This window comes from Pempheris klunzingeri, chromosome 3 (assembly GCF_042242105.1).
Source record: "Pempheris klunzingeri isolate RE-2024b chromosome 3, fPemKlu1.hap1, whole genome shotgun sequence".
Lineage (NCBI taxonomy): Eukaryota > Metazoa > Chordata > Actinopteri > Acropomatiformes > Pempheridae > Pempheris > Pempheris klunzingeri.
In genome coordinates this window covers 14,362,965-14,380,121 of record NC_092014.1, presented here as the reverse complement: position 1 = coordinate 14,380,121, position 17,157 = coordinate 14,362,965, and the positions used below count along the sequence as shown (strand labels likewise).

General features: G+C 41.0%; 1 protein-coding gene across 1 annotated transcript in view; it reads right to left on the bottom strand.

The window, feature by feature from the left end:
- Nucleotides 1-8,168: 8,168 nt before the first annotated feature.
- Nucleotides 8,169-17,157, bottom strand: part of pax5 (paired box 5) — a 51,655-nt gene continuing 42,666 nt past the window's right edge. Inside the window, exons 8-11 of the mRNA XM_070856533.1 lie at nt 14,362-14,463; nt 11,367-11,453; nt 10,041-10,127; nt 8,169-8,251 (exon numbers count right to left, since the gene is read on the bottom strand). Of these exons, the coding sequence (XP_070712634.1) occupies nt 8,169-8,251; nt 10,041-10,127; nt 11,367-11,453; nt 14,362-14,463 (359 nt within the window). The remainder of the gene's footprint in view (nt 8,252-10,040; nt 10,128-11,366; nt 11,454-14,361; nt 14,464-17,157) is intronic.

Below are 17,157 nucleotides of genomic sequence, written 5' to 3'. Positions count from 1 at the left end.
GAAATGGGAAGGGCCTTGTGGGGCCTTTGTCAGAGTCTTGTTCAAATGCATTGAATACCAGGTGTTATTGTAAACGACAGATTAAACAGGAAAAGGTCAAAAACGATGCGGAAGAGGCTGAGATCCTGAATTTTACTCCCTAGTGTGACTCAGGCTCCAGAAACACTGGATCCTACAATTCCCATAATGCAACTCAATAGTATCTTGCTTAACATCCACATCTTTCAAACACCATGCCCCAGTTTTTTTTCTTTATTTTACCAGAGCTACAGAAGATATTTTCCAGCTGATTTCACAGGCTGTGTGGTACCAGTATAGTGATTTTGACAAGTAAAATTGGTGCAATGCTCCTTTTACTACAATCGTTTTTAATCAAATTGTTACAAACGAAGTAACACTTTAAACCTGAAGGATGGAAGTATTTCAGCACAAGAATACTGTAGGATGGTGAAACATGTGTAGAAGGGCCCACTAGGGGCCCAGAGCTTGTTTTTGCCCCCTCGGTGGGTTCATCCAGCCCAATTGCTGGAATAAAACTCAAGTGTTATATTTTACCAAATGATACATTCTTACACACCCGTACAGGGCTTCTCTTTGTTGGCAAGGAACCAAAAACTGCTTGGATGCACACACAAATGCACACATAAAAAGCGCTCTGGTGTCCCGGGCAGGCACCCAAGCTACAGACAGCCCGGCCTGTGTCTCAAGCTGGGTTTGTGCTGTTTTCAGTGTTTGTGGCGTGTTGTTGCCATGTCGTGCCTTGTGTCCTATTATCACCCCTCTCTCCCTTCCTCCTCCCCCACTTCCTCTCCTCTAAACACACACACACACACACACACTCTCACACACACACACACACCTCTGCCCCCTCCTGGACTCGGCCAGCAGCCAAGACTGCAGTACTGGGACACTCCATTCACTGGTGGAGGGGGGTGAGGTGAGGGAGGGTGCGTCCCACCCTCGCCTCCAGACAGACGCCCTGAGATGAGATCTGTGTCCCCAGGATGAAAGCTGTGCTGCAGGGTCACACTGAGACACAAACAACCTCCTGCTCTTAAAGTCTCCAGCTGTCCAGACTGACGCTGGATGTTGAGGAATGTGGCATTTAGACCAGCAGTGTGTGTGTGTGTGTGTGTGTGTGTGTGTGTGTCTGTCTGTGTCTGTGTGTGTGTGTGTATTGTTTGAACGCAGGTTGATGTTCATGAAGAAAATGTGTATATCTGCAGCTAAGTACTGACACAGAGCCTTTCATTTTCCAAAAAATTATTTTTTATTCTGAAGGACCAATAAAATTATGGCAAATATTTACAAATAATTACTTCTTAGCTTCACATTACAGGTACATAAATGGAATAATTCACCAACAACAGTCACTCAGGTGGACGGATGGACAGGTACACAGACTGAGTATGAAGAGATGCATCAAGCAAACTGCAATTTAATATTTCACAGGAAACTCAAACCCAGGAAATAATAACAATATTATTAACAATAGAAATATGAAAAATAAGCATAATATCAAATTCACCATTTATTTCCAGTTTTCTGAGCAAAATTGGTCACAATTCAGGAACAAAAAAAATGAAACAAAAAAAGAGGAGAGAAATCAAGTGATATGATATCTTTGGCAAATTCGCACTGCAGTAAAATACATTCAAATATTAAGACAACACACAACACACAAAGAGAAAAAACACCAAGTTTTGTTTGCAACTACTAGAAAATCGAATAAAAAACATACACATTTTCTTAAAGAAGCATTTCTTTTACTTTTTTTAAATCCTCCCCTCCAGAATATTTGAAGGCATTTCTTATCTTCATTTTGTGTTTGTATCTGTAAGTCTTTTCTGCTATTTTATATTTTTGTACAAGAATCTATCATTTAAAACAGGCATCACAGGCTTTGGTGAATGTTACAGATATGTTTTCTTTTTGTCGCGTTTGATTTTGAAGAATAGAGCAAGCTGAATCGTTGAAACCTAATTTCTTCCTTGCATCTGTCTTTGCATTCTGACGTAATCCTTTCTGTCTTTTGTTTGTTCTTTTTTTTTTTTACGAAAACATTACAGATATAAATATCTCTTTAACACCCCAGATAGGAAGCCATGGACACAAAAAAACTCCAGATTGTTACACGAAAGGCCACAGTAAGGTGAAAAATCATGTTATCTATTTTTTCTTTTTTTTTTGATTGAAACATCTGCTTAAAAAGCACAGTTGATTTTTGTAGGCTGAGTCCTGTGTATTTCTCCTCTTCCACAGTTGAATAATATTAAGATGTACAGAACATTGTAACGCTTCAGTATGAGATCTGTCCAGAGCCTAGTTATATCAGCAAGCATGAAACAGATTGTGCCACTAATTGCTGTCAAGATGTGATGCTGAAATCCCCTCAGGTTTTACGAAGGAAGTAGCCATCTTCATGGATTCATATTGAGATACAGTCAGGCGGTACACACTCGGAGAGAAATCATAATAGAGAAAAAAACTAATTTGCATTTACTTCAGTTTCCTATTTGATCTGGAGCTGGGATAATAAATTCACAATGCGATTGTGTTTTCATGGAGCAAAACTGGAAATGAAACGTCTTTGTTTGATCTGAAAGTGGTGTTTCCTTGTGATTTAAATGCTCTATACATACACGAAGAGAAAACAGAATATGAGATGCAATATCAAAATATTCTTGGCCAAATAAAGATACCGACAGCAATAATGCCATTGAAATGACCTCGCTTTGGCACAAAACAACCTGCTTCATTCCTATGCAGAATTCCTGACAGGACAGTGAGCATCATGTCTGAATAGTCAGAGAGAAAAGTAAGAAAGGAGAGGAAAAAAGGATTAATAGGGCTGTCTGAAGAAAGAGAGAGGACTTTTTGAGGAAGGTCACAGGTCTGAAATCAACAGAATAGTTTTAATATTCCTAATCCTGGTGGTGTGGCAGTGCTACAGGAGGGGAGGGGAGGAGAGAGGGGGGAAGACGAGTGCATGAGATATGATGAGATTAGGGCTGAGGGAGGGGGAGAAAAAAGACGGGATGAGCTTCTGATGGCACAGCAGGTTTGGCCTCCCCTGGGGAACACAGGGGCATGAGAGGAGGGGCGATCACCACTCCGCAAAGGACAAAGGGAGGGAGAGAGTGTGTGCCTGTACTTATATATTTGTGTGTGTGTGTGTGTGTGTGTGTGTGTGTGGCCTCTGCCTGCCGTACTTCCTACAGTACCACCCACAATGACAGTCGCTGCAGTCAATGTCACGGCTGCCAATCGAAACCACTGCAGGCCAATGACAACCCATTCTCTCCACATGTGAACCAATTAGGTCAAAGCAATGGCAAGGCAAGCTGTGTCACTATGAGATGCATAGTTAACAAATAATCCTGTTAATGTGTCAGTGGATTCTTTTGGCCGGTTTGGTGAAGGAACGACTGGATTCACCTCCTCAAGGAGAACGACTTTCAATCAATATTTCCTCATGTTTACAGTAAAGTGTGTGTGTCTGTGAAAATAGGGTGTAATTCATTTATAAGACGTTCTGGTTGAATTAAAAAAAAAGCAATATTAATAAACAGACTTGTAGCATGTCTGTCGCTTACTTGGCTTTTTTGTATATTTTGTGCCTTTTGTCAGTGTTCACCCTATGTCTACCAAGTGGGTCCGGTTTAGCCCCGATCCAGGGTCGTGTATCACATATCACAGTCCTGCATAGATATCTCCCAGAGACACGCTCATAAAATTTATTATGGAAGAATAGTGAAAATATAAACTCAGTGCATGGTAGGCAATCTTGTTAACAACTTTGAAGCTGGAATGAAAAACAACATCAGACAGCTGTGAAGTAACAAGAAGACTAGGAGTCTACAGGGACTTTTTTACAGATTTTTACAGATATTTGTATCTCTGCTTTAATCTGCTTTAAAGCAGGATGGTCACAAACAAACCAGGACGTCTTGTCACCATAGTTTAGCACAAACCAACATATTGGACAAATTGAAATTTTGACCCAATGATGGCACATGATGAAAAGTTAGTGGATCAACAAAATTATTGTCAGAGGAACATAAATGTGTCAAAACAAAATTTGATGGCAATCCATCCTACAGTTGTTAAGACATTTGTCTCAAATGTCACATGCAAACCTCATGGTAGCACTGAGGGTAAAGTCATGAGATCACCAAAGCCATTAGGATTCATCCTCTGGGAACCTTGAATGACCGAACTAAATGTTGTGCCAATCTATGTAGTCGCTGTTGAGATTCACTGGATACATTAAAAGTTTGGCAATCCGTGAAATAGTTGCAGGGCTGAGCAACATTTATTCTGCCAGCGAAAGGACTCTTCTCATTCTCAGTCATTAAAGTCGAGTGCTGCTCCACAGCGGAGCGCTAGCTAGTGGCTGGAGGCTGTATTGCAGCAATACCAGCGGTTGAAACTGTGATCCCATTTATACATCTTCAGGCTACCAGTGTCTGCGGTGACCAGGAGGGAGTCCTCCGCCATCTTTGATCTTACATGGCTTGTATTGACTTTAGTGAAATAGACCTTTCTGGGAATTAATTTAGTTTTTTGTTACTTTGGAGCCACCTGACATTGTTTGTAGATTGCATAGTGGGTTTTCCATCACATGAGTTTGTATTTTTAACATTCTTACAATATTTATGAAAGAATCTCTTACTGCAATGTCCATGTTAAAGGATATATCGATGCAGAACCATGATGAGTAAGTATAGTGTGTTTGATCCTGTTATCGGAGATGCAATGTTACTGTTGGTACAGCTTGTAAATTATTATTTGAAGTTGGTTTTGTTGGACTGCTACTTATTTGTGGAAGGCTTTGTATAATCTACAACCCCGTGTCGGCATGGGCAGATAGACTTTTGTTTAAGGAGTTGCAGGGAGGGAAGCTGAACCTTGTTTTAGTGATGTGTGGTCAGTCAGGGGGTTGTTGACATATAAAACTAAAGGCACTGTCCTTGTTTTCAGCTGGTGTGGTTCAGGTTCAATAATGCCTCAGAAAGATCAAGAGAGAAAGACAGAAATAAGGAAAGGCTCCTGCTGCGGTGCACGCTGGCAGCACAGCGGGTGAGCCGTCATAAGAGTCTTCTTTAGAGTTGTGTGTACACAACTTTTAAGGTCTACAAATGTTAAAGGATCCACTCTATCACTATTTCAAAACGCGGAAACAACGAAGATTGAGAAAACTAACAGCTTTGTTCAGTGTTCATAGGTATATGTTTATATAGCTATATTTTATGTCTCACGCTGCAGATTTGGTGCATCCAATCTGTTAGCTAGTAAAACTACACAGTAGCAATGAAGCGCTACGGTCAGCCACACATACCCAAAACAAACAAACAAACGAAAGGTATGTAAACACTTGCAGACGATGGCTAAAACAACAACACACACCTCGTACTCTTTTTAATCGCAAAGAAAGCTTCATCTCTAAAATCTAAATTCAAATGTGAAGAATTGAAATTTCTATTGACATTGTGATGTCTCATCTCGTTCACTGATTACTGTACAAATCTTGTATGGACAGAAGTGAGACAGGAAGCTAGGTACAGGTTCAGGGAGATATTGCCCTCTCACAAGATCAATACCGTGGGCCCTCAGACATTTGAGAGGGGTTACACACTGATTTCAGATCAGTGCTCAAGAGCAAATCTGCCCTTCTCTGTCTGTACATGATGGGTAAGGCCTCGACCCTGGTGTCATACATTGTCACAGCGCAGAACTGATGTAGGAGACATAAAAAAACAGAAAACAGTTTCACTTGTGTTTTTTTCACGAAAGCAATGCTTTTATAGAAAACAATTTCAGGATGTCAAACAGCACAAGGACAAGCACTCAAAAGAAGAAGAAGAAGAAGAAGAAGAACTTAATGGTTCTAAAAGGAGGTCAACAAAGTAAAATGGCGCCTTTAAATGATGATTGAGTCTCTTTGTGCTTTTGTAGTTAGTCAGCCGATCCACTAGGGGGGGCCCATCTTTGGGGAGTTTAAAGAGAGAAATAGAAAGAGAGCGAGAGAGAGAAAGAGAGGGTGCCGCTGTTTCCTGGCTCTTCTTTTCAATATTCAGGAAGCAGATAAAAATGGCGTCTTATTCATTGGCACCTGTGTCAACTGATACCAGGCAAGAAACTATAAACAGGAAAATCGCAATTGGATCATACTTATAAACAAAGACTTTTCATATTGAAAGTTTGTAAGATTTCATATTTCACTGCATCGTCGTCATCATCATCATCATCATCATCATCATCACCACTATTCTAGCACAACAGTGTGACACATAATATAAATCATTACAGGCATTCACTCTCATCACGGAGTGCAGCGCAGAAAAGCTTCTTAATATATTACTCTGTGTCTCCTCCATTATAAATAGCTCTTGATCAGGACTAAATCTTGGCTGGGGAGGTAGGATAGCACCTTCTTGTACAATAACACTCCCTGTTGGATTTGATTTTGGTCTGATGTGAACATATGCACTGTTCATTTTACAGCAGAGGGTTCAGGTTTTAGGCTGTGCTTTACTGAAAGGTCGGTCAGTGGCACTCAAACCACTTTGAATGCAAGTGTGGATGTTAGGATACAGTTTTCCTTATTGGGGAAACACGTTTGGATCTGGCTACAACCACTGAAATTGACCGTTTGCAGAACCTCACCCCCAAAACTTTAGCGATTATCTAATCTTAGCAGCCATAACACTGGCACAGCAGGCCCGTCGAGCTCTGGATTTCTGAAGCAGAGAGCATGGGGCTGTTGAAAGGGCGATACTCTGGAGGGTGGAGTCTTCTCTTGTAGCCTTTTTCAAAGCCAGAAATAGAAGAACGAAGGTGTAATGACAGATTAAACGGGCTGATTTGGTCTCATGATGTCAGAATGTGATCAGCATGATGAGGAGGACTGTTTAAATACCAATTCTAACTGAAGCAGGAAATGTATTGGTCGATTCATGGATCAAACCTGTTGTGAATTTTGCTGTTAAGCTTCTTGTTAGAGAACAGCAACTTGTGCAAAAAGTACTGAAACACTGAACAGTTGGACATGTGCATTCAAAAGTTTAGAGAAGGTCACATTAAGTTCACCTGGAAAGTTTAGAATGCATTTTAGGTTCATCCTGAAATTTCACCTGAAAGCCGAATATCCCTAACTTTTTGTGAGTAGTGTGTGTAGCTAAAAACTGATTATTCAAATGAAAATTAAGCAATTAGACCATTATCAATGAACACAATATCTAATTAGTCTGACGCAAACAAAAATGGAATGAACATGTGTTCATCACTTAAATTTGAGCCCATCAATTAACTGTAAAATCACTACAGACTAAAACTAAATATTTCTTCGCTTTGTTTAGTCTTTCAAGTGTGTGTTTTAGTTCAGCATTAACATATCAGCACCATCTCCGCTTAAATCAGGCACAGCAACAGTAACTAGAGGGGACTGGGCTTTGCAAACGGTCAATTGTGAAACTGAACACTTCCACTAAAAAGTAGGGTGTCCCACTTCTTTAGCATTGTGATCCCAGGGGAAATGTATTGAATCTACAGCAAAGCGATTACAACGATATGGGTAGTTTTGGTCATTTAAAGTTATGAGAATTGGATTGTCTTTACTTCATCGTAACATGGCGTAGAAAATTGATTGATTGATGTCAGGGCATAAAAAGACTGTCTGAAAAAGTGTTTTTCCTCTTATCAACTCAAATAATTTCATCAAAAATATTCCCAACCTGAAAACACAACATTTTACCCAGAAGATCACAATACAGTTTCACTGCTCCACTGACTTCTTGGATTTGTAGATAATTTGTTAAAGACAAGACAGGGATACCAAGCCTAGCTATATTATGGGAGGGTCCGAATTTACTTGCTTACAATATCTTCTGATCAGTCCTATATCTATCAGTTATTGACACTGCCATGTCCAAACAGTAATGTAATACCCAAACAGTCTGTCTGTGTTGTAGCCCAGCAGTGAGTTTGTTGCAGTGTCAATCAAAGAAAATTCAAACTTCACTGACGTCAGAAATTTGAAATCCTCATCCTCATTGTTGTCCGTGCGTAGGCAGGTTTGTACTGCACGGTGCTGGTGCTATCCGTCCCTCCCTCCCTCCCTCCCTCGTCTCCTTCTCCTCATCCTCCTCTTCTCTCAGTAGGAGGGGTCAGTGGCGATCGTAGGCGGAGGCTGTCGCAGTGGCAGCAGGGCCCGCCCCCCGTGATGTTGCACTGTAGTAGTACGGTGACCCTGAGGAGAAACACAGAAACAAATATTTCAATCGATCAATCAGAGAGACCAAAGAAAATGGGTGCTGGGATTTGGAATATGATGACTTCGCTGCAATGAAGCCAACAGTTTAACCAGATTATTTAAAACTGCATTAATTACAGTTTTGGCTTCTTATGGGCAGTGCAGTAAGCTATAAACACACATTGGGATATTATCACCTTACACTGTTGAAATGGTGAATGTGTTAGCAAACAATCCAGCGGTTACAGAGCAATATTTGCATTTGGAGTTGTGCTCTGGACACCTGATGAATGTAAGTCTAACTCTGTTTTGGCCGCCAACTCCTGAGGCAAATATCTGGCTCTTCAGCTGCTAAATGCTCCACTGTGTTCACCAGCTAGCTGCTAACTTGCCATTTGGCGCTGGCCAGATAACATCCAGTGAGTTTATCTGAGCTTTTTGCTGAAAACAACTGTCTTCTACATGTGAAAATGAGGTGGCATGAATGAATCACAGTAAAATTTAGGGTCCAAAAAACAAAAAGATTAAAATAATTAAAAGATTCTAATGTGCTTTCTAGACCTTTATTCTCTTAAGATTGTTTGTGCCTTTTTGCCTACATACCTGATATGTTTGAGTGTGCATACACTAACTTGAATCACTAATCCTTCATTGCACAGGACACAACTGGAGCAAGTGCTGTCTCTGAGGATTTGTTTAAAATGTATGTGATTATCTAGTCCTCGTGTTTTTTCCCCACTGAACTTCTGTAGCAATGTTGTCACATTCACAGATCTGAGCAATTAACTCAGTGAGTGAGTTCTAGATATAGAAATGATAGTTAAAATAAAACCCAAGTTGTAATAAATCTGAATTATCCCGAATATATTGTAATGAGCAGCTTCATTTTTTCTGTTAAGATTAGCCTATATTTTACTTTGAATGTGAGTAGTGAAAGGCAAGGATGAGATGACATGAGCTGATGGAGCTAATGACAGAAAAAATTAGTCTCCCTGTCATGTACAACTAATAAAAGGAACTCAGTCTACTTTCTGACACTCCTCTCTTCATCTCCCCACTCTCTCTCTCTCACACACACACACACACACACACACACACACACACACACACACACACACACACACGCACGCACACACTCTCTATCTAAGTGACAGTCTAAGCTGACACACTGAGTACAGCTCTACTACGGCTGATCCCTTGAGTCTATTCTCTCCTCAGGGAAGAGGTCAATTCAATACTGTAACCTCAAAGACACACAGAAACCCACACCTGCACACCTTAATACACACAGAAAAAAGCCACCTCCGCATACGCACACAAACACACCTGTCTCTGTCACTTCCATCAATCAGCCCGGCTGTGTGTTGACAGGTTATGTCTGTCCACAGTCCAGGTAATCTCAGGAGGCTCTTTGGGGAAGTGAGGCATTAAGCTGGCCTGACAAACTATTTAGTCTCAGTCAAGACTTCAGACGCCCTCTCTCCCCTTTTGCCTCTTTTTTTAAACTCCCCTTTCTTTCATTTGTCACCTCTACTCTCATCCTTCCCCGCCTTTCCTCTGAATCACAGCCTCTCCTGCCATCAATCTTAAACCTTTCAGGGTGTCTTGTCCTCATATTATGTGGCCGCTCATCCGTTATCATACTAAAGTTACCTTACAGTCTCTTCCCTTCTTCTCTTTCTAGTCTCTACCATAATTTTTCCTCATCATTGCACCTCCTTCTGAGTCATCACACATGCTCTTTACTCTCTCATTTGCTTTGTCTCTTCTGTCTTTCTCCACCTACCTTGCATCTGTCCTGCCTGGCTGGTGAAGAGACTGGAAGAGCAGCCGATTTCCGTCCCCAGGAGAGACCCATAATCCTGCTGAAACACTGAGGACAGAAGGGTGGAGGGAGGGAGGAAGACGAGAGGTGAGGAGGGGAGAGGAAAGGGTGGGTGCACACTATAGGTCAGCACGGCCCTGACCCTTCTCACTTATTGACCTTTACATCGCCGCCTCCTGACCGTTTCACCTTTAAACGTGACCCCTGCGATGGCTCCCTAGACAACGACTTTGACACTGACTGTTTAAGGCTCAGGGTTAATTTGTTTCACTGATGCAGAGACGTGAAGACAGTGTTGGGATGATGGTTTTTGTAAGGAAAACTTCCATTTAATTTCATTGTCTCATTATCTCGCTGGTGGAGAAACCAAAGCATTGACAATAACTGACAGTCCTGTAAGAAAAGTCCTCTCGCCTCTGGTGGGAAAGTGGCCAATATTGGTACAATCCTCTATGAAGGGATATGTACATTTTCTGGAAAATTGATAGGGAAATTATGAATGGATAAAATATATAAAAATAACCAGAACTTTTTGATTTTAAGCTAATCCAGTAAATAAAATACCTGGCAAATCAAGGAACTTCATCACACTGATGCAAAAATCATCACTCTCTGCTCACTCATATATATATTGTATATATTGTCATATTGCCCACCCCTGGCACTAGTGCAGAAGAAATGTTTCAAGTAAGAATGCAATGTGACAAAACATTTGAAAACTGTTGAAATCATTCAACAAAAGTCATTTTGAATAATAACAAGTTTCTTTATATTTCTGCTGCTGGATTCTGCTGTCACACCTCTCTCCAGGCTGTCTGAGAACACACTTTTGAGACTGTTGTCATCTCCCATTGTTTTTCATAGACTTAATCGCTAATTTGAGAGTGACTGCGTGAAAAGCCTATCATGAAATCCTGCAAATCCCAAAACGCAACACTGATGATTTATGCAGATAAATGGCTGTTAATCTGCTCCTTCCTCTCTCTCTCTCACTGTCTTCCCTTTTCTTTAGATCCATTCACACTCCAAATTGCCAGTCTTTTAAAAATCCTTCCACAGAACCATTAGTATGTCTGTGATGTATTGTACTGTAAGGTACAATACAGAAAGAAATGTAATATAATGAAAAAAATGAACAGTGGAGCATGAAAGATACAGCGTATTACAAGAGAGTATTAGAGAGGCTGGAACCGGGATGTGTAGTAGAATGAAATGAAACTCATTGATACAATTATTGATCCAGTTCTGGTAAACAGGACTGGATGCAGAGATCTAGGATACACCTACCTAATAAACTGGGGTTAGGAAATCTCCACGATTCATTGTATGTGGAATACTGGGGATGGGAATATGGACTTCCAGAAAAATCTCCCCCTGAAAGAAAACACAAAACAAGAAACAAGCATGTTTAGAAACAGCAGAGGACAGAGACGCTGATTCTGTTTGTTCTGAGCTACCAGCCTTTGCTGAGAACAATCATGTTCAATGGCTTTGATCATATTTGTGATATTGTGTATTATATTGACAGCATTGTCATTTCCGTAGTGGTGGACTTACTTTAACAGTTTCAGGAAGAACCCAGTTTGTTTTCCAGATACCTTAACACTGATAAAGTTACCAGTCTACTAGATTTAGATTCCGATTACCAGTGATGGATGGTGAGATTGACAAAACAGACACCGTTTTTTTGTTTCACTACCAAACGTCAAGTTCATTCTGCACTTATCACACATTACAAACAGTGATCAGGCAGCTGAACGTGGTATCTATATGCCAAAGTATTGTGTTTTTTATTGCAGTACTCCAGTGAGACTATGTGGGTTAGCTAAACCAGGATGTAGCCCATAGCTATAATTAAAGCTTTTGATAAGGTGCAGAATTGTTTTGACAAAATGGCATGTTTTGCTCTGAAATGTTAGTTGCTGCATCTCATTTAAAGCTCTAACTTCAACTGCATGCTCACAAGACCGTATCCCTCCAGAATATAACTGGAACACTTCAAAAACCCATATAATGTCTTGAATACTAGTGCGTGTAAACTCACTCTGTCACTGGCTTCATCAAACATATTACAGCATAAATTGTTTGTTTAAATGCCTACAATAACATATTCTGCAAATTATCACTGTTATCTGTCAGAAGAAACGGTATAACCAAACCTTAACCACTGTGGTGGTAAATGCATTGTTTTTAAAGGCAATGACAAATATTGTCATTTAGTTTGGAGTTCAGGTTTCTTTTGCTTACATGAAGCTTTAACTTGCCATTTGTTTTAAATAGAGTGATCTGCAGACTAGTTGAGTGACTGAAGTGGAAAGCTCAGCTAGACTGCAGTGGTCCTCCCATATAGTGGATGATAGCGTAGCTTTTCTCCCTCATTTACTACTTACTGTCTGGGGTCTACTCTTCCTCTTGTCTTCTCTTACCACTCCTCCCTTCACCCCTTTCTCTTTATTTTTCTCTCTCATCTTCTGGCCGGCCTGACTACAGCCTGCCCGTCACCCTTCACATCAAAATAACATTCTTCCCCATTTCTTCTCCTCTTTTTTTTCCATCTCTCCGCTGACCTGCTCTCTTTTTTTCCACTCTTTTGCTCTTTCTTTCTTTTCTCCTGAACCTTCACTCCTCCCAGGGGATCCCTCTCCCATAGCTGACAGTCACAGACCCTGATGCCCCCCACCTCCCCCATCCCTCCTCTCTCCCTCTCGTTCTGTCGGTTCTGCCTCACTGCTCTTCTACACCCCCTCTGAGTGTCAGCCCCCCTGCTGCAGAGAGAGAGACGGAGAGAGAGAAGAAGAACAGCAGAAGAGAGTTGCTTGCTTAATGAAGGTATGATATTAGACAGAGCGGACAAAAAGGAGGATAATTTGCCCGGGAAGTGCTGAGATAAAACATGGTGAAGCTGGAGAAGCAAAGTTGGGAGATTATCTCCTCCACTCATTCAACTCAGCTCGTGGATTGAGGCAGCTTCGAATATTCACTGAGAAGAATTTAGATGTCGAGGCTGTTTGTGTGTGTGCGTGCCTGGATGTACAACCCAAGTTTTCTTTCTCACCCTACCCTTTGTGAAAGTGTATGTGTGCTCATATGTGTGTATGTTTAGCTGCGTCTGTCAGGTGGGGTCGGGATGTGGTCTCCATGGCATCCCTGGGTGCGAACATCCTCCCCTTGTCATCACCGTAGTGACGGCAACGTGTCAGGTTGTTTAGGAGAGGAGGGGAGGGAGGGAGAGGGGGATGGAAGGAGCGGAGAGGAGGCTCAGGGGTCTTCCTTGTGTAGCTCAGTGTCAAGGTCGCACACACACTGTCAAAAACAAACACACACAAGCACACAAACAATCTCACGGCAGCACACACATAAACATACACACACACACAAATATGCTGTCAAACCTGAGGACAGGACAGGGTGAGCGCAGGGGGACAGGGTTACCCATCCTAGACGTGCTGTTCCTACATGTCCACTGAGAGTGTGTGTGTGTGTGTGTGTGTGTGTGTGTGTGTGTGTGTGTGTGTGAGAGACTGAATGACTGGAAATACACGGAGACAAGAACTTGTAAACAACATTGTTTTGACTTTGTTTTACTGCTGTTGTTGCTTTTGTGGTTCTCCCTTTATTTCTCTGCAGAATACTTTGCACTGACCACCTCTACCACTGCAAGACTGAGAGAGAGAGGGAGAGAGAGAGAGAGAGAGAGAGAGAGAGAGAGAGAGACAGACAGACAGACAGAGAGAGAGAGACAGAGAGAAGAAGAAGAATGGTGGTCCAGGATTGAAACACAAAAGCAGCGTAGAAGGCGGAGTGGAAGGGAATGAATGAATTAGTCGTGGGTCACTGGTGATTCTCATTAAAAACAAATTACTAATGTTGAGGAGGGACAGCTGTGCTACTGTGGCTGGTTTCTAATGATACACTGAGAGACACGCACAACACAGGCACAAACACACACACATATATAGATGCGCACAAACGCACACACGCCACCCCCTGGGAGCACTGTCAGCCATAGTGTAGACAGACAAGAAAGAGGAAGTGGCAAAGCTAAGTACACCCCCTGATGACAATACACACACACACACACACACATACACACACACATGAAATGCTCCACACAAACATCCAGTAGGAAGGTACGGTTACAGATCTGCTGAGATGATGGGTGGCAAGAGGGTGGCAGAGTTACTTTAAAGGAAAGCCAAGTATGATTGGTACAAAGCAAAGTTGAAACCGTTTGAGTCAATGTATAGTGTGTGTGTGAGTGTGTGCATGTGCGTGTACTCACCAGGTACCATGCCAGTGAGGGAGGGGGTAGAGTAGCTGCCCTGTCCAGTGGGAGGAACATGAGGAGGGTAGCCCGGCAGAGTGGTGCTGGCAAGGTCTCGACCTATAATCAGAAGCACACACACGTAGATATGTTGTCATCGATACTTTACTGCTATCAAAATTACCATCAGTGTCACACTGTTATTGTTATCATATTTATATGTCCTGCTCTGTTCTGTCTTTAGTCCGGCACGCTATTCGCACATTGTCCTTGAAATTGATAATGTCTTATATTGCACCTGCCCAGAACCAACTGATTAATGGCTACAACTGATCATTTTGATTATGAAATGTCTTGTTGTGTGCGACCAACAGTCCAAAACCCCAAAAGACTTACCCCTCTATCATAAAAATGTAAGAAACCAGACAATATTCAACTTTCAGGTGAATTTTTGCCATTTCTGCTTAAGAATTACGTCTTTTCACAATTAGGCTACTCTAGTTGTTAGTTATTAGTCGTTGCTGTTGTTCATTGGTCCATCAGCTAATTGATTCATCGACTGATTGTTACAGCACTAAATAACGTTTTACATTAAATGGTTTAAGGGGATTTTGGTTTCTGAGAACTCTGAGTGTGCAAAAAAGGCAACAGTGCACAAATGTTACATATGACCTTTACCATCAAGTGTGACAGAAATATAACATTTGTACAGCAAAGTAACTGTACAGTAAAACAGGTTTTAACATTAGTGTATCAATGTCGTGTTATATCAACTGTCATAAATATGGAGCCCATGTAGACCATAATAAAAACTCTTAAAATGAGGCTCCAAAACTGGTCACTACCTCGAGAGTAACAAATTAGGTTCTATCTCTTCCACCCCTGACAATAGTTATACTAAACCCTCAAAAACAGCATACTAACATTTCACTATTTTTAAAATGAAAACTCTCATTCCGGATATTTACTGAAAAATCCATGCAGGAGCACATTTAGGATGCCCCTCTTTCTTTTGTTTCTCACCTCCTTGTTTTCCATCCACTGACACCTATTAATTTACCAACTCCCCCTTCTCACGTTGCCACCATTCCCCCCCTCCTTCCTCTGTCCGTCACTTGGTGGATTGGATATATAACTGCATTAGACTACATGACAGTGTGTCGGCCCAAATCATTTCTCTATGTTTGCACGCAGTAGACATTGGGAGTGCGTGGAGACGGAGCCCTCCATTCATCATCATCATATATACGCACACAACCGTACACACACATACATTGACACCCTCCTCCTTCCCCTAGCACACACACATTTATCATCATCATAAACAGCTCAGATGCTAACACCATCAATCCCATTCACTTCCCCTCCACTTAACCACCGCTAACTAACTGAGAGGAGGAGCGGGAGGAGATGGGAGAGGGAAATAGAGAACATAAAAGACAAGCTCAAGGGAAAGATGATGTGAAACAAAACAGAGAGAACAGGATCAAATAGGAAGTGCAGAGGTTCAAGTGGAGGCAGTGGTGGAAGAAGTATTTCTTCACTTATACTACTATATATTATACTAGTATATACTATACTACTTATATGAGAATGTAAGTATATTCCATTACAATTAAAAGTCCTGCATCACGGTACATAAGTATCATCAGCCAAATTCACCAAAGTATCAAACAAGTAATCCTTATTCAAAATGACCCCTTTCAGTATGGCATATATTTTAGTACTAGATTACTGCTACTGATGAATAAACGTGTATTTAACATTTTAATATTGTTGTTAATCGAAGTGGGGCTAATCTGAACTACTTTATCTATTGCTGCATAGTTTAATCTATAACACTGCATCATATCTTACAAATGTTTTATATGTTTTGCATGTAAAATCTTAGTCTGCAAAGTATATATATCTATATAGATATATCTTTATCTAACTACTGCACTGCTATACATACTATATGTACGGATACTTCAAAATGTGTCAAAGTGCAGTGGTGGAGTTAATGTATTTAGCTTTTTTCCATCACAGTGAAATAGGGAGATTAATACATCAGCCAGTATTGGCTTATTGCAGCAGTATTACTGTGTTTGACTGGAGTGGACCGGAGTTTAATCTCCAAACAGAACATTTCCTGCTTAAAAGAATCTTAGCCATAGGTCAGCAGCTCTGTAAGGCTGTATTTAGGCATAGAAGTACATTAAGCTAAATACTAATGTCAGCAGGCTAACGTGCTCACAATGATAAAAATGTTAAGCAGGCGTGATGTTAATTATGTTCAAAATCCTAAGTTTAGTGTGTTAGCGTGCTAACATTTGCTAATTAGCACTAAACACAAAGTAGCCTGTGGTGCCTTGACATTGTTCTGAAGACTCATTTCTCTGAAACTCAGATAGTTCGAAAAATGTTCCATTGGATCAAAAGCCCATTTGTCCAACAGTCATACAGTAATGTAGCCTTACCTTGGAGCCTATATCTAACACTGGGGTAAAACTATCATGCTTTTACTCCAACATTAGAAATTTCTCTGCCACAGTAAATTTGCTTGAAACGTTGTCTGGTGTAAGGCCAGAAAGATACTGTAGCTTATTAAGGGCAAAAACCCAGTCGATTCAGCACCATGGACAGAGCCGGCAGTCACTGAACTGACAACAGCAGGGAGAGCGTTTATTCTTGGAGCAATAGGCCTTCGGAGCAATTAGTGTTTGTTTTTTGGAATAACATTATAGCATAATGTTTATGTTATGTTTTAAAAATGTACGCTCAGTCAATTCATTGCTTCATTGTCACATTTTTTTAATTCTCAAACATCAATAT